Genomic DNA, 22101 nt, shown 5'->3' with positions numbered 1-22101 from the left:
TACAGGGCCAGTAGCCCAAAAAATATTTAAGTGTAACCTAAGAACATGTGATATTTTTATTAACTGATTCCTGTATGGCTTTCTTAATGTCTGTATTTCTCAGACTGTATATAATAGGTGTACGAAATGAAGGTTTTGAACAATGAAAGCCTTATATAATGTTATATATTATATCATGTCGTGTATTTTAGTTGAATGAATCACAGATGAGGATCATGGGTATAGTTGAATGTCTCAATGAAATGCATCTCATTAGTATGCAAGACACCTATTGTTTAATGTGATTGTCACAAGAAAGGAGTCGGACATTCACAGGTATCTCTTACAGATGCCAACCAGTAGTGAGGACAACACGCATTATGCAAGGACAAACTCAGGATCTCATAAATGATAAAGGTGGTTGATAAGTGGGACCAGTATTCTATATTTCCTGTAACATGAGGATGTTCTTTGTTTAGGAAGCTCAGACTATGTGTCTCCAAGAGGGGCAAACAAAGGGCTATATAAGCATGACTCATGAGGAGGAACTTGGGGGGCACTAGGGAGCAGCCACTTGGGGAGGGATCCATGGAGGGACATACTGGAGAGGAGACTTACTGGAGTGTGTGGAAAGTCCATGTATGTAACTATAATGTGCAATGTAATTATTGTTGATGAAAAGGGAAAAGTGTCTATGTAAAGTTTATTGCTTATGATTGTCTTTGTACATACAGTATCTCCATATAAATCTCAGAATACCGTTAACAGCCATTTCACTCTTTATACATTATACATTTTTATACACTCACTCTTGTATATCACAAATTGCACCTGACCATAGAATCTAACCCAGAGAGAGGGTGGAAGTGAAAATTCTTACATGGGGTTGATCAAAGGGGTAAGCACAGTGTAATGTCGGGGTAGAGAGACAGACAGGTGAGCCCTAATCTATCCGCCACTCAGTCCCTGCCTACTTGCATGGCCCATCCTAGGCGACGGCGTACAACTGGGCGACGGTCCCTAAGCTCAATATGTGCACGACAGACAAACAGACAAGGGTACAAAGAAGCTAAGGGAAATGGGGCAGTTACCCATGGCAACACCGTGAGCAACAGGAGTAGTGAACGAGCCGAGTCAAACCAGGAGTGTACGAGGTACCAAACGCAGAGCAGGAGTGTAGTCAGTAAAGCCAGGGTCAAAATGAAGCAAGGTCAATAGTAATAGCAGGAGCAGCAGAGCCAGGAAACAGGAAAGAATCACAGGCAAAGGACAAGCAGGAAATTAAGGTATAAAAAGACCGAGGGCGGGAGCTAGAACCGTCTGGCCAGGCTGTGATAGGTTCTCCCACTCCTCAGCTTACCAGCCTAAATGGTAGCAGATTGAGTCACTCTATCAGACCTAGGAGCAGATGCAGACTGATTAACCACGGGCGTCGACACAGAAGCTGTGTCTGGCAGATCCTTTACAGTACCCCCCTTTTATGAGGGGCCACTGGACCCTTTCTAGGTGGACCTGGCTTATTGGGGAACCGAAGATGGAACCTCCTGGGCAATACCCCAGCGTGAACATCCCGGGCTGGTACCCAAGTCCTCTCCTCAGGCCCGTATCCTCTCCAATGGACCAGGTATTGAAGGGAGCCTTGGACCATCCTGTCTGTCCACAATCTTGGCCACCTCGAATTCTACCCCTTTAGGGGTGAGAACAGGGACCGGAGGTTTCCTCGAAGTAGCCAAGGACGGGGAGCAGCGTTTCAGGAGGGAGGCATGAAACAGGTCGTGTATTCGAAAACGGGGGTAACTCCAGTCGGAAGGAGACAGGGTTAAGGACCTCAAGACCTTGTACGGCCCTATATATCGGGGAGCAAATTTTTTGGACCGGATTTTAAAGGACGAGTGTCGCAAATTTTTTTTTTTTAGTATCAGTTTGCTTTTAGTGTTTTATTAAAACATTTTTTATTTATTTGTGTGTTTGTGTTTTACTTTTTTTTATTTTTTAACTTTTTTTATCTATGGGGGCTGCCATTTTTTTTTCCATCTCTGTATGTGTCGATTAACGACACATACAGACATGGAATGCGGCACATAAACCCCCATAGGGAATGCGAACGGGGCCCGTTCCATCCACTATGCTGTACGCCGTCTGTGTGGGAACGGCGCATGTGCCGCTCCCACACAGTCCAAATTGAAGGTCTTCGGCCGAGCGACGTCCGGCGCCATTTTCTTGTGGACCGGAAGCCGCGGCCGAACAGTAAGATTACTACTTCCGGTCGCGGCTTCCGGACTGTGTTCTGAAGCAAGCACGAGGAGCGGAGGGAGCAAACGGAGTGGACGGACCGGAGGGAGCGGCGGCGGCAGGAGCAGGTAAGTTAGGTCTGTGTATGTACGTGTTTTACTGTGTGTTAGCTCAAAAAATGGTGACACACAGTGTAGGAGGTTGACCATTCAATCCCCTCCTTTCTCCTGGCACTAGCCAGGATAAAGGAGGGGGGATTCTGTGAGCTCACTAGAGCGGGTGTGTATTCTCAAATTTTGCAGCAATGTGGTTGCTTTACCACATGCCAATGCTGCAATTTTAGGAATTGCTCCATCTAGTGACCAGCACTGGGAAACTTTATAAATTAGAATCTAATTTACAATATTTCCTGACTCGTGAAAAAACTAAAAAAATTAGAACAATGTTTAATCATTTATACACTAGCTGCTTAACTAAAAAAAAAAAATTTCTAGCGACACATTCCCTTTAAGGGGCAAATTTTTTGAAAACAGCCACACCAGATCCCCAACCACAAACAAGGGGTTAGCAGAACGTCTTATATCTGCCTGAGTCTTTTGTATGCTCTGGGACGCCTCTAGGTTCTTCTGAACCTGGGCCAAGACTGTGTACAGTTCCCGATGAACGACATCTACCTCGGGATTGTTGGAACCACCAGGTGAAACTTAGGAGAACCGTGGATTAAACCCAAAATTACAGAAAAAGGGGGAGACCCGTGACGAGTTACTGACCCGGTTATTAAGGGAAAATTTGGCGAGGGAAATGAAGGAGACCCATTCATATTGACAGTCAGAGATAAAACACCTTAAATATTGTTCTAGAGACTGATTAGTCCTCTCAGTTTGGCCATTAGTTTCAGGATGGAAGGCCGAGGAGAGGACAGATCAATCTCCAAATTTTTACAGAAAGCTCTCCAAAACAATGAAACAAATTGTACTCCTCTGTCAGCAACAATATTGACAGGAACCCCATGGAGATGCAGGATGTGTTTGACTAACAAGGTAACTAACGTCTTGGCATTGGGTAGTTTCTTGAGGGGCACAAAGTGGCACATCTTACTGAAGCGGTCTACTACAACCCACACCACCGACTTGCCTTGAGATGGAGGCAGATCGGTGATAAAATCCAAGGAGATATGGGTCCAAGGTCTCTGGGGAATGGGCAAAGAACATAGTAAGCCCGCTGGACGGGACCTGGGAGTCTTGGACCTAGCACAAATTTCACAAGCGGCGACTTAGGCCTTAACGTCTTTAGGCAACCCAGGCCACCAATAGTTTCTGGCAATGAGGTGCTTGGTACCCAGGATGCCTGGATGGCCAGATAGTGCAGAGTCATGATTTTCCCTGAGTACCCTTAGCCGGAATTGCAGGGGAACAAACAGCTTGTTCTCAGGAAGGTTCCCGGGAGCTGAACCTTGATCAGCCGCAATTTCGGAGACTGTCAGAATCAACAGAGGAAATTATTATACCTGGGGGCAAAACACAAGGAGGATCTTCCTCCGAAGGAGGGCTGGCCATGAAGCTATGCGACAGTGCATCAACTTTAATATTTTTAGACCCAGCCCTATAGGTGACCAAAAGGTTGAATCTAGTAAAAAACAACGCCCATTGAGCTTGTCTCAGGTTTAGCCTCCGGGCAGATTCTAGGAAAACCAGATACCTGTGGTTGGTAAGGTCCGTTACCTGGTGTTTAGCCCCTCCAAGAAGTGGTGCCACTCTTGAAATGCCCATTTAATGGCTAAGAGTTTGCGGTTGCCAATGTCATAGTAACTGTCAGTGGTCAAGAACTTCCTGGAGAAGTAGGCACAGGGACGGAGATGGGTGAGGGATTTGGTACCCTGGGACAGGACAGCACCCACTCCCACCTCGGAGGCGTCAACCTCCACGATGAATGGCTCCATTTGGTTAGGCTGAATCAGCACTGGGGCCGAGATAAAGCACTTCTTAAGAACCTCAAAAGCCTGGACCGCCTCCGGAGGCCAGTGGAGGAGATCAGCACCTTTGCGAGTAAGATCCGTAAGAGGCTTAGCGATGACCGAGAAGTTAGCAATAAATCTGCTGTAATAATTAGCAAACCCCAGGAAGCACTGTAACGCCTTCAGGGAGGCAGGTTAGACCCATTCAGCCACAGCCTGAACCTTGGCAGGGTCAATGCGGAATTCATTAGGAGTGAGGATTTGACCCCAAAATGGTATCTCCTGCACCCCAAACACACATTTTTCGGTTTTAGCAAAGTGTTTGTTGACCAGAAAGGGAAGCAAGATCTTATTAGGTTTCATATTTACAGGAAATACCTGTGCGCCCAAGTTACCTCCTCGATGGTCACTTAGGCGCGGAAGTTCTTCCGTCTGCTTATTCTTACGCCTAGGACAGTTGTTCACTTGATGCTTGTCATCCCCACAGTAGAAGCAAAGACCATTCTACCTGCGGAACTCTCTAAGTTGTTGGGGAGACACGGAGGCCCCGAGTTGCATTGATTCATCAGAGTTTTCCGTGGAAGAACGAAGCAACGGAACCTCGGGAGCCATCATGGGGGAGCCAGAGGAGAAAGCACAAAAACGTACAAGTCGTCGTTCCCTGAGACGTCGGTCAAGACGTACCGCTAAAGCCATAACCTGATCTAGAGAGTGTGAAGAGGGATAGCTAACTAACAGGTCTTTCAGGGCGTTCCACAGACCCAATCTAAACTGGCACTTCAAGGCAGGGTCATTCCACCGAGAAGCTACACACCACTTCCTAAAGTCAGAACAGTACTCCTCAACGGGTTTCTTACCCTGACGTAAGGTCACCAGCTGACTCTCGTCAAAGGCAGTCTTGTCAGTCTCGTCATATATGAGCCCGAGAGCAAAAAAAACAAAATCAACAGAGGAAAGTTCAGGGGCGTCAGGAGCCAAGGAGATGGCCCATTCTTGGGGCCCGTCCTGGAGCCGGGACATAATTATACCCACTCGCTGGCTCTCAGTACCTGAGGAGTTGGGCCTTAGATGGAAATAGAGTCTACAACTCCCCCGAAAGGAGAAAAAAGTCTACCGGTCCCCTGAGAACCGGTCAGGCAACTTGAGGTGGGGTTCAAGAGATGAGGTGGGAGGCACTACCAGGGTGGCATCACGTTGTTTGCACCTCTGAGCCAAGGCTTGGACCTGTAGGGAGAGACCCTGCATTTGCTGAGCCAGGCCCTCAAGGTGGTCCATAGTGTGTCAGGGACCAGGGTAGAAAAGGTATCTGGGCCTGTGATTATGTAATGTCGGGGTAGGGAGACAGACAGGTGAACCCTAATCTACCCGCCACTCAGTCCCTTCCTATTTTGCACGGCCCGTCCTAGGCGACGGCGTACAACTGGGCGACGGTCACTAAGTCCAATATGTGCATGACAGACAAACAGACAGGGGTACACAGAACCTAAGGGAAATGGGGCAGTTGCCCACGGCAACACTGTGAGCAACAGGAGTAGTGAACGAGCCGAGTCAAACCAGGAGTGTACGAGGTACCAAACGCAGAGCAGGAGCGCAGTCAGTAAAGCTAGGGTCTAATTGAAGCAAGGTCAATAGTAATAGCAGGAGCAGCAGAGCCAGGAAACAGGAAACAATCACAGGCAAAGGACAAGCAGGAAATGAAGGTATAAGTAGACCTAGGGCGGGAGCTAGAACCGTCTGGCCAGGCTGTGATAAGTTCTCCCACTCCTCAGCTTACCAGCCTGAGTGGTAGCAGATCGAGTCACTCTATCAGACCTAGGAGCAGATGCAGACTGATTAACCACGGGCGTCAACACAGAAGCTGTTCTGGCAGATCCTTTATAAGCAATTACTAAGGGGTGAACCTCAGAAGTTGGTGGGTTGAGTATAGAGTGCCTACCGGCAAACAGAGCCCTTGTTTCCCAACCACCAAAATTAAATTATAAAGTTTTAATTGGTATGGACGACCATCAACAGACTACATAGAAGTTAAAATTCCTGGTCCATTGCTTATAGAGATCAGCATAGTGCAATGTGTGGTTATTCAAAGAAGCAAGGTGCTAACGGCTGCAGACCGCAGCACCACGTTGTAAGTTAAATTACTAAGAGACCAGCAGGACCAGAGTTAAAAATTCAAAAGAGCCCCCCCCCGACATGTTTCACTAACGACGTACCGTCTTCAGGGGTATAGGGGCTAGTGACAGCGGGCGGCGGAATCCACATACCTATATATGCAGTAAACTATCTGCAGCTGTTGCTGCAATTAGTTGAGAGACAATCAAAAGAGGAGCGGAGGAACAAGCCTCCGCACGGCAGACTGACAGTCAGCAGCACCAATCGCTGGTGACACAGAAGCCACCAATAGGTGCAGTGCCGGCGCACATGTGCAGTAACGAAAAAACCGGAGTTAGAAAAAATCTGGTGATTACAACAATGTATCGACGCATGCATATTGAATTGCATACATATAACGTGCTATATAGCTGTTAGGTAGAAATAGTTATTAAGTTAGTGCATGACCGGCAGCAAGAACGATAGTTCACCAATGTATAGGCAGATAGCCATGTACATGGAACAGTAGATCGCATAAATGATTGGCATATGTATAATGCCAACCATAAAGTGGCCAAGATAATGGCACCAGTTGTGGTCTGTAGTGAGAGCCCAATTTTAAAGTTGAAATTGAAGGAGACCGTCGCAATAGTCACAAGGAAAGTCTGAATAGTTATTCAGGATTATATTGATGTCAATAAATGGTAAGGAGTGTGGAAAGGTACAAACATAGTCAGAGTCAGTTATATAACAGTGCTGTATAATAATGCTATATAATAATGCAATTTATAACAAAAAATATGTATACCCAAAGGGGCATCATGCAACCATGAAGTCAAAGACCATTGGTTCACATCCTTGTGGTCGATGTTCCTTTTGCTATCTCATGCCCACCATCAAACACTTAACGAATCCACTAGATGGTAGATCCTATCAGATCAGAGAATTTATCAATTGTCAAAGTAAGGGAGTGATCTATATTGCTAAATGCCCCTGTCCTAAACTATATGTCGGCAAGACCATACAGGAATTGAGGAGGAGAATTTCAAAACACCTAAGTACTATCCATCACAAAGAAGATACACCACTCTCTAGGCACGTGCATTCTGCACATAATGGGGCTGTCCGTGCCCTACAATTCTGGGGCATTATCCATATTAAACTTGGCCCTAGAGCAGGTAATCTGGATCGAAGGTTACTACAGGAGGAGGCACGTTGGATCCATCGTTTGGGCTCCCTCAGTCCAGGGGGCATCAACGAGGGTTTTACGTTTGCGGCATTTTTGTGAATCCACTGGTCTTCCCTCTGTTCGGTTGCATGATGCCCCTTTGGGTATACATATTTTTTGTTATAAATTGCATTATTATATAGCATTATTATACAGCACTGTTATATAACTGACTCTGACTATGTTTGTACCTTTCCACACTCCTTACCATTTATTGACATCAATATAATCCTGAATAACAATTCAGACTTTCCTAGTGACTATTGTGACGGTCTCCTTCAATTTCAACTTTAAAATTGGGCTCTCACTACAGACCACAACTGGTGCCATTATCCTGGCCACTTTATGGTTGGCATTATACATATGCCAATCATTTCTGCGATCTACTGTACTATGTACATGGCTATCTGCCTATTCATTGGTGAACTATCGTTCTTGCTGCCGGTCATGCACTAACTTAATAACTATTTCTACCTAACAGCTATATAGCACGTTATATCTATGCAATTCAATATGCATGTGTCGATACATTGTTGTAATCACCGGATTTTTTCTATCTCCGGTTTTTTCGTTACTGCACATGTGCGCCGGCACTGCACCTATTGGTGGCTTCTGTCTCACCAGCGATTGGTGCTGCTGACTGTCAGTCAGCCGTGCGGAGGCTTGTTCCTCCGCTCCTCTTTTGATTGGCTCTCAACTAATTTCAGCAACAGCTGCAGATAGTTTACTGCATATATAGGTATGTGGATTCCGCCGCCCGCTGTCACTAGCCCCTATACCCCTGAAGACGCTACGTCGGTAGTGAAACATGTCGGGGGGGGCTCTTTTGAATTTTTAACTCTGGTCCTGCTGGTCTCTTAGTAATTTAACTTACAACGTGGTGCTGCGGTCTGCAGCCGTTAGCACCTTGCTTCTTTGAATAACCACACATTGCACTATGCTGATCTCTATCAGCAATGGACCAGGAATTTTAACTTCTATGTAGTCTGTTGATGGTCGTCTATACCAATTAAAACTTTATATTTTAATTTTTGTGGTGGGAAACAAGGGCTCTGTTTGCCGGTAGGCACTCTATACATTTTGGCAGATCCTTTACACACAGTGTAGAGCAGGGATAGGATCTTACTGATGGTCGATGTCTGTCCTCTTGTTGGAGCGACATAAACAGTGAACAGAGAGCAGTAAAATATGGAGACCACAGTGAGGTGGGAGCTACAGGTGGAGAAGACTTTCTGTCTACCGGTACTGGATGGAATCCTTAAGATGACAGACACAATTTTAACATAAAATACAATAATTAATATGGTCGGCATGATGACTCCTGGTATATCTATTGAGGAAGCTTCAAGATGGACCATGAATGTATCAGAACAAGTAATCTCCAGCAAAGGGACGAGGTCACAGAAAAAATGGTCAATAATATTTTGCACACAAAAGGTTAACGACAATATAATTACAGTGATAACGAAGCCACAGGAAAAAACCCAATAACAAGCAGATGACGACCAGTTTCATACAATACGGACATGTCATGATAGAGGTGTAATGGAGGGGGTTACAGATGGCCACATATCTGTCATAAGACATCACTGTGAGAAGAAAACTTTCACACGCTTCTGAAGTACAAAATAAATAAAACTGAGTGATACAACCAGTAAAAGTGATGGTCCCCCCGTTATTCAGTAGAAGGTGGAGCATTTCAGGGACATTATCTGTGGTTAATAAGATGTCGCTGATGGACAGTTGTGAGGAAGAAGTACATTGGAGTGTGGAGGTCCTTGCTGGTGGACACCAGGGTGATGATCAAGAGATTCCCACATATTGTTAAACAAAAAATCACAATGAAAAGACCAAAGAGAAATAATCTTAGACATTGATTGCCTTGAAATTCTCCGAAAAAAATCTCTGTCACCTCAGTCAGATTCTTCTCCTGCATTTAGAACAATAACGTAGGTCTCATGTTAAGTTAAGATATTCAGAATACAACATCCCTATATTTATAATAAACTAAAAGACATAATTCCCCATGTAGCGTCCATGTTTACTCACCCCCCGACGCCCGCAGCCATGGATCCGTGAGCGCTGGTCCCTGTCTCTTCTTAGGAGATGCCAGCGCCCACTTCCGCTCCGTCCTGCTGTATCCCATAGGGTGCGCGCGCTCGCGCACGGCCTTAAAGGGCCAGCGCGCGCACAAAAGGATCGTCATCATCATCAACTGCCCTGATTTCCTGGTCTATAAGAAGGCCCCAGGCCTTCTGAACCTTGCCTGAGCGTTGCTAGTCTGTCCCAGTCTGTCTCGCAAATGGTCCCTTAGTGTTTCCCCGTTCCAGTTCTCACCCGTGCCCTGTTACCCGTTCCTACATTCCGTATTGTTCTAGTTCCTGTGCCTACCAGCGTTGGAGTCATGTCTTCTGCCACGTCCAGTGTCTTCTGCCACGTCCAGTGTCGTTTGCCACGTCCAGTGTCTTCTGCCATGTCCAGTGTCTTCTGCTACATCGGATTCTGCCCGCCACATCTGGCGCCCCCTGCCGCACCAACCTCCATCCGTGCTGAAGCCACAGCCACCGTCCGGACTATTGCAGGTACTCTAGCGTTACTGTCTGCCATTGACTTTCGCATAGACTGTGACCTGGTCAGCTGCCTCCTTGCTAAGGTGGAGCGGCCTAGTGGGTCCACATACCCTGTGTCCATGACACCCCCATAAGGACGCAGCCTAGCTTTGACGTTAAGGCTCAGACCCCATTTTTCAAATCTGACATATTTCACTTTATGTAGTAATAACTTCGGAATGCTTAAACCTATCCAAGTGATTCTGAGATTGTTTTCTCGTGAGACATTGGGCTTCATGTTAGTGGTAAAATTTGGTCGATATATTCAGTGTTTATTTGTGAAAAATTGCAAAATGTAGAGAAAATGTAGAAAAAATAGAATTTTTCTGAATTTAAATGCATCTGTTGTAAAACAGAAGGTTATACCACCAAAAATAGTTACTAGTTCACATTTCCCATATGTCTACCTTAGATTGGCATCGTTTTTTGAACATTCTTTTATTTTTCTTGGGCGTTATAAGGTTTAGAACATAAACAGCAATTTTTTCATATTTTTAAGAAAATTTCAAAAGCCTTTTTTTTAAGGTGCCAGTTCAGTTTTGAAGTGGCTTTGAGGGGCCTATATATTAGAAACCCCCATAAAACACCCCATTTTGAAAACTAGACCCCTCAAAGTATTCAAAACAGCATTTAGAAGTTTTTTTTAAACCCTTTATGCATTTCACAGGAATTAAAGCAAAGTGGAGGTGAAATTTGCAAATTTCATTTTTCTTGCTGAATTTCAATTTTATTCCATTTATTTCTTTATCACAGAAAATGTTACCAGAGAAATACTACTAAATATGTATTGCCCAGATTCTGCAGTTTTTATAAATGTCCCACATGTGGCTCTAGTGCGCTCGTGGACTAAATCACAAGCCCCAGAAGCAAAGAAGCACCTAGTGCATTTTGGGGCCTCTTCTTTTATAAGAATATACTTTAGGCAGCATGCCAGGTTTGAAGAGGTGTTGAGGTGCCAAAACAGTAGAAATCCCCCAAAAGTGACCCCATTTTGGAAACAACACCCCTCAAGGAATTTATTTTATGGTTCTTGTTACAATTTTGACCCCACAGTTTTTACACAGCACATATTTGAATTGGGCGGTGAAATTAAAAAAATGTTTTTTTTTTCCATTAAAATTTAATTTTTTCAGCAAATTTTTTTATTTTCACAGGGAACAAAACACCCCATTTTGTTGCCCAATTTCTCCTGAGTGCAGCAATACCCCATTTGTGGCGATAAACGGCTGTTTGGGCCCATGGGAGGCCTCAGAAGGGAAGGAGCGCTGTGTGTTCTTTGGAGTCCAGATTTTGCTGAATTGGTTTTTGGGTGCCATGTCGCATTTGCAGAACCCCAGAAGTATCAAAGCAATGGAAACCCACCAGAAGTGACCATATTTTGGAAACTACACCCCTCAAGGAATGATATACACTAAAGACACAAAGGAGCATACTAGCCAATATTAAAAGAAAATAATTTTATTAAACATATAGAAACATGTATGAAGGATAAAAAGGTACAGAGCTGGACATGAAGACTCTGAATAATTTCACTAAAACACAATTAACAGGAATCTCTCTAAGTTGCAAAATGAAGGGCAGTGTACAATACACAGACTAAAGTGAATGGACCAGTATTAATCATGACGCAAGTCATATACAACAGCACTGTAAGACAGCAATAGCATGGGTAAATTTATAAAGATAAAGTATCATAAATAACAGGTGATGTATGACCTACAGTCACGCAAAGATATGAAAAGAGTATACAGACTATCAATCATATAAAATGAAAGAGAGGGGGTACACAGACTGCAGCCTAAATAAGCCGGACGTCCACCCACTAATACAACAACTTACCCATAATGAACGATAAATGCAGAGAGTCGAGCTAGTGTGAGTAGAAAAACCCCAACGCGCGTTTCGCGATGTGCTTCCTCAAGGGGTGTGAAGTGTCTAAAGAGATAAGAGGTATAAGTAGCGCAAGCCCCAGGTGAATCGAGTGAAACTCAGTCCAAGGAGATTCCGGCGCACGTCATCTGCCGAGACCGGAAGTGAGGCATGCCCCACTTCCAGCCCCCAGCACTCGAGCGCACACCAAAGATCCCCGACGCGTACAGGGATCCCAGGCATGCGCAGTGCGCTGTAGGGGGCAAGGAAGGGGGCCGGCCACAAACCAGCGTCGCGCAGAGGACGCGCGCACCTAATTGGACGGTGAGCACGGGAGGAGAAGAAAGATATGTACTAGTGTCCTACTGCCTATAATGGGCTATGTCAGGATCTCTCCAGTATAAGCCGAAAATACAGTAAGTTAAAAGAGAAAAGACAAATGTCCAATGAGCAATATTACAAGTATAGTGTCAGAAACTCAATGAAAAAAGACATATATATTAGCATCAGACCCAAAAATGGAAGTAAAAGTATATATAGGTGAAAGTGAGTTATAAGACCCACACATATTGAAAATATGAGGGGAAGTAATAATGTAACCAAAAACAGTGATTAAAATAAAAAATTAAAAAATAATAAAAGTGAATTACATACACCATAAGGTGACATTACAGACACATAGAATCAATACTGATAACATAAATTTACAGGTGTAGGATGGATAACAAAAAATCAGAAAAATATATATGTAAAATTACAAGTAACATACACTGTGTAAACAAAGGTGATATTTAGACAACGGACATATAGTTGAGGGGATTGTTATATCCCCCATGAAGGGTAGGGCTACGAGTAGGCCAGGAATTCCTCTCCCTCCGTTTTCCAGATGCATACAGATCAAGAAGGACGAGTTCTCATCACAGGGAGCTGTCAGAACTATGGAATAGCAAGTACCTAAATGATTAAGAAAAAGCAGACACACACAATTAAAATCCTAATTAAAAACCAGTGGAAATGAGGGATTCTAAAGAAAAGAGGTGAAATTGAGTTGTTCGTTAAGACCAACGGGAGTCATGGATCCCAATTTCACAATCCACATGCACTCCTTTTGGGCTAGAACCTTCCTCAGATTGCCCCCTCTGATGCCACAATGTACATGTTCAATGCCACGAATCATCAAAGAGACAGGATTGCAATTGTGAAATTGTTTAAAGTGTCTAGGCAGCGTTTTCAGCTGTCCAAGATCACTTATTATTTTCGCCCCAGAGATATCACGAACGTGTTCCCTTGTGCGAATCCTCAGCTGCCTAGAAGTCAGGCCAACGTAGATCTTGGGGCATGCACATAGTGCATAATACACTACATATGTAGAGCTACAGGAGATGTACTCCCTGATTTTAAATGTTCTTAATCCATCAGCTGTTGAGAAGTCTTTGGCTCTACTAATGTTAGGGCACGCCATGCATCCACCACATGGATAACATCCAATAGTGGGTTCCCGTGGGCCAAAGGGGTTAGTATGTTTAGGTACGTAATGACTCCTAGTAAGAAGATCCTTAAGGTTTTTGCTCCTTTTGGCCGTCATCGTGGGTTTTAGGGGAAGACATTTAGCTAGGCACGGTTCTGATCTCAGAATCGACCAGTGATGTTCAAGGATTGATCTTATTTTGTCCCATTGACTATTATAAGTAGTAATGAAACGTACACTATTGTCTACTGGTCGATATGCTTTTAGTCACGGCAGACGTTGAGTCCCTTTATACCTGTATACGGCATTGTGATGGGATGGAGGCGGTCCGCTTCTTCCTGGGGACTAGCAACCGGGATGTAGAAATGTGTGATCTTATTTTAGAATTGTCTTCCCCTAAAACCCACGATGACGGCCAAAAGGAGCAAAAACCTTAAGGATCTTCTTACTAGGAGTCATTACGTACCTAAACATACTAACCCCTTTGGCCCACGGGAACCCACTATTGGATGTTATCCATGTGGTGGATGCATGGCGTGCCCTAACATTAGTAGAGCCAAAGACTTCTCAACAGCTGATGGATTAAGAACATTTAAAATCAGGGAGTACATCTCCTGTAGCTCTACATATGTAGTGTATTATGCACTATGTGCATGCCCCAAGATCTACGTTGGCCTGACTTCTAGGCAGCTGAGGATTCGCACAAGGGAACACGTTCGTGATATCTCTGGGGCGAAAATAATAAGTGATCTTGGACAGCTGAAAACGCTGCCTAGACACTTTAAACAATTTCACAATTGCAATCCTGTCTCTTTGATGATTCGTGGCATTGAACATGTACATTGTGGCATCAGAGGGGGCAATCTGAGGAAGGTTCTAGCCCAAAAGGAGTGCATGTGGATTGTGAAATTGGGATCCATGACTCCCGTTGGTCTTAACGAACAACTCAATTTCACCTCTTTTCTTTAGAATCCCTCATTTCCACTGGTTTTTAATTAGGATTTTAATTGTGTGTGTCTGCTTTTTCTTAATCATTTAGGTACTTGCTATTCCATAGTTCTGACAGCTCCCTGTGATGAGAACTCGTCCTTCTTGATCTGTATGCATCTGGAAAACGGAGGGAGAGGAATTCCTGGCCTACTCGTAGCCCTACCCTTCATGGGGGATATAACAATCCCCTCAACTATATGTCCGTTGTCTAAATATCACCTTTGTTTACACAGTGTATGTTACTTGTAATTTTACATATATATTTTTCTGATTTTTTGTTATCCATCCTACACCTGTAAATTTATGTTATCAGTATTGATTCTATGTGTCTGTAATGTCACCTTATGGTGTATGTAATTCACTTTTATTATTTTTTAATTTTTTATTTTAATCACTGTTTTTGGTTACATTATTACTTCCCCTCATATTTTCAATATGTGTGGGTCTTATAACTCACTTTCACCTATATATACTTTTACTTCCATTTTTGGGTCTGATGCTAATATATATGTCTTTTTTCATTGAGTTTCTGACACTATACTTGTAATATTGCTCATTGGACATTTGTCTTTTCTCTTTTAACTTACTGTATTTTCGGCTTATACTGGAGAGATCCTGACATAGCCCATTATAGGCAGTAGGACACTAGTACATATCTTTCTTCTCCTCCCGTGCTCACCGTCCAATTAGGTGCGCGCGTCCTCTGCGCGACGCTGGTTTGTGGCCGGCCCCCTTCCTTGCCCCCTACAGCGCACTGCGCATGCCTGGGATCCCTGTACGCGTCGGGGATCTTTGGTGTGCGCTCGAGTGCTGGGGGCTGGAAGTGGGGCATGCCTCACTTCCGGTCTCGGCAGATGACGTGCGCCGGAATCTCCTTGGACTGAGTTTCACTCGATTCACCTGGGGCTTGCGCTACTTATACCTCTTATCTCTTTAGACACTTCACACCCCTTGAGGAAGCACATCGCGAAACGCGCGTTGGGGTTTTTCTACTCACACTAGCTCGACTCTCTGCATTTATCGTTCATTATGGGTAAGTGGTTGTATTAGTGGGTGGACGTCCGGCTTATTTAGGCTGCAGTCTGTGTACCCCCTCTCTTTCATTTTATATGATTGATAGTCTGTATACTCTTTTCATATCTTTGCGTGACTGTAGGTCATACATCACCTGTTATTTATGATACTTTATCTTTATAAATTTACCCATGCTATTGCTGTCTTACAGTGCTGTTGTATATGACTTGCGTCATGATTAATACTGGTCCATTCACTTTAGTCTGTGTATTGTACACTGCCCTTCATTTTGCAACTTAGAGAGATTCCTGTTAATTGTGTTTTAGTGAAATTATTCAGAGTCTTCATGTCCAGCTCTGTACCTTTTTATCCTTCATACATGTTTCTATATGTTTAATAAAATTATTTTCTTTTAATATTGGCTAGTATGCTCCTTTGTGTCTTTAGTGTATATCATTATATACGGGAGTTGCCCTCTCTCTTATTAGGGTAGTATGCTATACCTTAAGCATCCAGCCCCACACGTGCTATTTGAGCTGGTTTTTTGTTTATAACCCCTCAAGGAATACATTTTTGGATGTTGTGACCATTTAGACACCACAGCTTTTTCACAGAATGTATTTGAATTGGGCTGTGAATTAACAAAAATTTAATTTTTTAAATTAAGAAATAGTTTTGGCTAAATTTTTTTTACAAGGAATAAAATACCCCATTTTATTGCCCATTTTGTCCTGAGTGCGTCAGTACCCCAGTTGTGGTGATAAACTCTCGTTTAGGCTCATGGGTGGGCTCTGAAGGAAAGGACCACCATTCTGACTACTGGGGATTTTCTGGTGCTATGTCATGTCTGCAGAAGCCCCTGAGGTACCAGTACAGTTAAAACCCCCGAGAAGTGACCCCATTTTAAAAACGGCACCCCTTAAATCATTCATCTAGAGGTGTAGTGAGCATTTTGACCGGATACATACACCCCATAAACTGTAATGTGGGTTCTCCCGGGTACGGCAATACCCTCAATGTGGCTTTTATCAGCTGCTTGGGCACACAGCAGGGCTCAGAGGGGAAATATGGGGGGATAAGATGTGCGGAGTGCATCAGGGTAAGTAAAACTAGGGTAGATTAAAAATCAAGGGATGTATGATACATTTTAAAACACTCTTTCATACAGAGCCCTAGTTTTTCGGGACAAGTGTCCCATTGATATATTGTGTCCTTCCTTATCCCCCTCTTATAGCAGACTTTGCACCACTTTTGACTTTTGCCCTTCTTGCCAGTTTGGGGAACTTCTCCTGGAAAGTGTTGCCCTGTTACGATGTGTGTGGCCTCTCTTCCAGAAGTACTGGGTGTCCCCCCTTCTTGGTCCCTAAAGATTAGGTTCTTGATAACCACCTCTTGAAATTCTAGAAATGTTCCCCTCTGGTCTGTACATCAACGTAGCACGTACACATTGTACAAAGCCATCGGTATGTTGTGCACGGCCAGCTTCTTATACCACACTCCATGGCGCTGTAGGGCTTCAGGACTTGATCTGACAAGTCCACCCCTCCCATGTACCTATTGTAGTCCAGGATGCAGTCTGGTTTGGGGGTCTCTGTACTGGTACCTCTTACAGGTACATGGGTACTGGTGTGGCATCTCTCCTGTCCTTGTACGTGACACACAATATGTTGCTGCTGGATTGTGCCCTGCTCTCACCCCTTCTGAGTGTTTGCCCAATCAGAGTCTTAGGGAGGCCTCTCAGATTTCTTCTAGCAGTGCCACATGCCGCAGGACTTCTGGAAGCAAGGCACTTGAAGAGTGAGACGCTGGTATAAAAATTATCCAGGTAGAGGTGGTAACCCTGGTCCAGCAGTGGGTGCACCAAATCCCACACAATTTTTGCATTAATTCCCAGTAAGGGGGGGGGGGGGCATTCTGGGGGCTGAATACTGGTGTCTTTCCCTTCATATATCCTAAATTTGTAGGTATGCCCTGATGCACTCTCACACAGCTTATACATCTTCACACCATACTTTGCCCTCTTACTCGGCAGGCAAGGACACATCAATAGAAATACACTTCTCGGGGGTGTATGCTTGGGCAAACCGGGCACTGAAACGCTCTAATAGGGGTCTCCGTTTATACAAACGGTCAAAACTGGGGCCATCTCAAGGTGGGCACTGCTCATTATCAGTATAATGTAAGAAGCAAAGTATTGCCTAATTTTTTTTTTTGGGTTCCAGTTCAGATCTGAAGTTGCTTTGAGGGACCTATATATTAGACACCCCTATCAAACACCCCATTTTAGAAACTGACCCCTCAAAGTATTGACAACAGCATTTAGAAAGTTTATTATCCCTTTAGGTGTTTCACAGGAATTTAGAGCAAAGTAGAGGTGAAATTTACATATTTATTTTTTTTGTCATTTTTATTCAATATTTTTCTGTAAAACAGAAGCTTTTACCCGAGAAACACAACTTAATACTTATTGCCCAGATTCTGCAGTTTTAAGAAACATCCCACATGTGGCCCTAGTGTGGTTATGAACTGAAGCACAGGCCTCCGAAGCAGAGGAGCACCTAGTGGATTTTGAGGCCTCCTTTTTATTAGGCACCATGTCTGGTTTGAAGAGTTCTTGTGGTGCCAAAACAGTGGAAACCCCCCAAAAGTGACACTATTTTGGAAACTAGACCCCTTGAGGAATTTATTGTAGGTCTTGTTTTTGCGAGACCATTTGTTGTACTATGTAATGTATTGGGAAACTGGAAAAAAGTAATTTGTGGGGTGACTTAAACATTTTGAGGGGTTTCGTTTTTATTTCATTCACCGTGCGGCAAAAAAGGTGTGTTAACTTTGTTATAACGGTCAATACGATTACGGGGATACCAAATATATATAGTTTTTTTAATGGTTTACTACTTTTACAAGAAAGACACTAAATGTTTAAAAAATAAATGTGTTTTGTCGACCCATTCTGAGAGTCATAACTTTCATTTTTTTTTCCATGGATTGAGCGGTGTTTGCCTGTTGAAGTCAGAAAACCTCTTATTTACCATATCGTGCCTTAATCATGTGCGACTCCAAAGGCATACGTTGAGTCTGCATAGACATTCCCACTTTTACCTGTGCCCAACTTACATGCATCTGCCAGTGCCATGAGTTCTGCCTCTTGGGCGGAGCTGCTGGAGGGCAGTGACTTTTGCAGCACTGTCTTACCTTCCTAGACTACTACATAACTGGTAGTGAAATGTCCCGTCTGCTCATTCTAGTACCTAGATCCGTCTACAAAATACTGAATATCATAGTTAGTCAAAGGTTCATCAGTAACACCTGGTAACCCTTGGGATTCGAGTTGCATTAAACTGTGAGAATCATGCTCATGTTCAATATCAAACAAGTCATTGTCATTTTAAGTTTGTACATTAAGTTTGTACATCCCCCCTTCCCATACCGTGATTGGAAAACACCACCATACTGTGACTAGATAACATCACCATACCATAAGCGGATAACACCACCATACCATGATTAGATAACACCACCATACAGTGACTAGATAACATCACCATACCATGACTAGATAACACCACCATACAGTGACTAGATAACATCACCATACCATGACTAGATAACACCACCATACCATGACTAGATAACACCACCATACCATGACTATATAAGACCAACATACCATGACTAGATAACACCACCATACCGTGACTGAATAATAGCACCATACCATGACTATATAACACCACCATAACGTGACTAGATAACACCATGGTACAATGACAGATAACACCACCATACCGTGTCTGGATATCACCACCATACCATGACAGGCTAACACCACCATACCGTGACTGAATTATAGCACCATACCATGACTAGATAACATCATGGTACCATGACTAGACAACACCACGGTACCATGACTAGATAACACCCCCATACCATGACTAGATTACACCACCATACCATGACTAGATTACACCACCATACCATGACTAGATAACACAACCATACCAAGACTGGGTAACACCACCATACCATGAATAGATAACACCACCATACCGTGACTGGCGAACACCACCATACTATGACTAGATAACTCCACCATACCATGACAGGTTAACATTACCATACCATGACTGAATAATAGCACCATACCATGACTAGATAACACCACCATACCATGACTAGATAACACCACCATACCATGACTGGGTAACAGCACGATAACATGACTAAATAACACCATGGTACCATGACTAGATAACACCACCATACCAAGACTGGGTAACACCACCATACCGTGAATAGATAACACCACCATACCATGACTAGATTACACCACCATACCATGACTAGATAACACAACCATACCAAGACTGGGTAACACCACCATACCGTGAATAGATAACACCACCATACCGTGACTGGCGAACACCACCATACTATGACTAGATAACTCCACCATATCATGACAGGTTAACACCAATATACAATGACTGGCTAACACCACCATACCATGACTGAATAATAGCACCATACCATGACAAGATAACACCACCATACCATGACTAGATAAAACCACCATACCATGACTAGGTAACAGCACGATACCATGACTAGATAACACCATGGTACCATGACTAGATAACACCACCATACCAAGACTGGGTAACACCACCATACCGTGAATAGATAACAACACCATACCATGACTAGATTACACCACCATACCATGACTAGATAACACAACCATACCAAGACTGGGTAACACCACCATACCGTGAATAGATAACACCACCATACCGTGACTGGCGAACACCACCATACTATGACTAGATAACTCCACCATATCATGACAGGTTAACACCAACATACAATGACTGGCTAACACCACCATACCATGACTGAATAATAGCACCATACCATGACTAGATAACACCACCATACCATGACTAGATAACACCACCATACCATGACTGGGTAACAGCACGATACCATGACTAGATAACACCATGGTACCATGACTAGATAACACCACCATACCATGACTGGGTAACACCACCATACCGTGACTAGATAATACCACCATACCGTGACTGGCTACCACCACCATACCATGACTAGATAACTCCACTATACCATGACTGGGTAACACCACGGTACCATGACTGAATAATAGCACCATACCATGACTAGATAACACCACCATACCATGACTGGGTAACAACCCCATACCATGACTAGATAACTCCACTATACCATGACTGGGTAACACCACGGTACCATGACTGAATAATAGCACCATACCATGACTAGATAACAACACCATACCATGACTGGATAATAGCACCATACCATGACTAAATAACGCCACCATACCGTGACTGGATAACACCACCATACCATAGAATTTGGTGACAAGTTATTTTTATTACCTTAAAGAAAAAATACAACATTACTGATCTTCACCATTTTCCTTTTTCATGTAAAGTTTATCTTTATTGACTATTACACTACACTATATGAAACTAGTGTTCTTTATGAGAAAATGTTAACAAAAAGTTGCATTTTATGGAAAGCTTCTTTAAAGTCTTTGTTCCTCAGAGTGTATATAAAGGGATTAAGCAGTGGGGTCACCACAGTATACATCAGAGACAAGATCTTGCTCAGGATCAGGGATTGTCCTCTTGGTGGAAAAATATAAACAATCATTAATGTCCCATAAAATAAAGAAACCACAATAAGGTGGGAGCTACAGGTGGAGAAGGCTTTATGTCTTCCGGTATTGGATGGGATCTTCAGAATGGTGATGACAATGTACACATAGGACATCATAATTATTATAAAGGGTCCCATAACAACTAAAGATCCAGATATAAGAACCTCTTTATGAATGATTGATGTATCAGAGCAGGAGAGCTGCAGTATAGGTTCAAAGTCACAATAGAAATGGTCAATAACGTGCGGTCCACAGAAATGCAGATTATAGATAGAGATTGTATAGCTCAACATCACCATAAAACTAACCAACCAAGTCACAACAACTGATGTCACACAAAATGTATGATTCATGATGGAGTTATAACGGAGGGGGTTACAGATGGCCAGATATCGATCATAAGACATCACTGACAGTAGAAAACATTCCGAGGACTCTGAGGTGACAAAGAAAGAAAACTGGATGATGCAGCCGATGAGAGTCATAGTACTCCCTCCATACAGTACAGTGTGAAGCAGGATGGGGACAATATCAGTAGTCAGCAGGATGTCACACAATGATAGCTGTGTAATGAAGAAGTACATAGGAGACTGGAGAGTTTTACTCACTACATATAAGATCATGATAAGAAGGTTTCCTAAAATGGTCCCACAGTAAATAATAACCAGTAGTGAGAAGAGCAGAAATGTGAAGTTTTGAAGATTTGGAAATCCCAGAAGGATGATGGAGGTGATATTATTTTTTAATTCCATCTGGAGGAGACACATGATTAAATGCTAAGAACCACACAATGATAGCCGTGTAATGAATACCTAACTACTGTATGGGAGCTTGATTACTATATGGGGTCTAACTACTGTATGGGGGACCTAACCTCTATTTCCAAGTCAACTTGCTATATGAGGACCTAAATAATATATAGGGTCATATAATATATTGGTGCCTAACTTCTAGATG

The 22101-nt window shown here is 43.4% G+C and overlaps 1 protein-coding gene across 1 annotated transcript; it reads right to left on the bottom strand.

The window, feature by feature from the left end:
• Positions 1-20963: 20963 nt before the first annotated feature.
• On the bottom strand, positions 20964-21896 carry LOC142750653 (olfactory receptor 10C1-like). Its single transcript, XM_075859644.1, has one exon. It carries the CDS (start codon positions 21894-21896, stop codon positions 20964-20966), a length of 933 nt encoding a protein of 310 aa, XP_075715759.1.
• Positions 21897-22101: the final 205 nt, after the last annotated feature.

This window comes from Rhinoderma darwinii, chromosome 3 (assembly GCF_050947455.1).
Source record: "Rhinoderma darwinii isolate aRhiDar2 chromosome 3, aRhiDar2.hap1, whole genome shotgun sequence".
Taxonomy (NCBI): Eukaryota; Metazoa; Chordata; class Amphibia; order Anura; family Rhinodermatidae; genus Rhinoderma; species Rhinoderma darwinii.
Note: the sequence above shows the minus strand (reverse complement) of the source record. Positions and strands in the feature narration are given on the sequence as shown.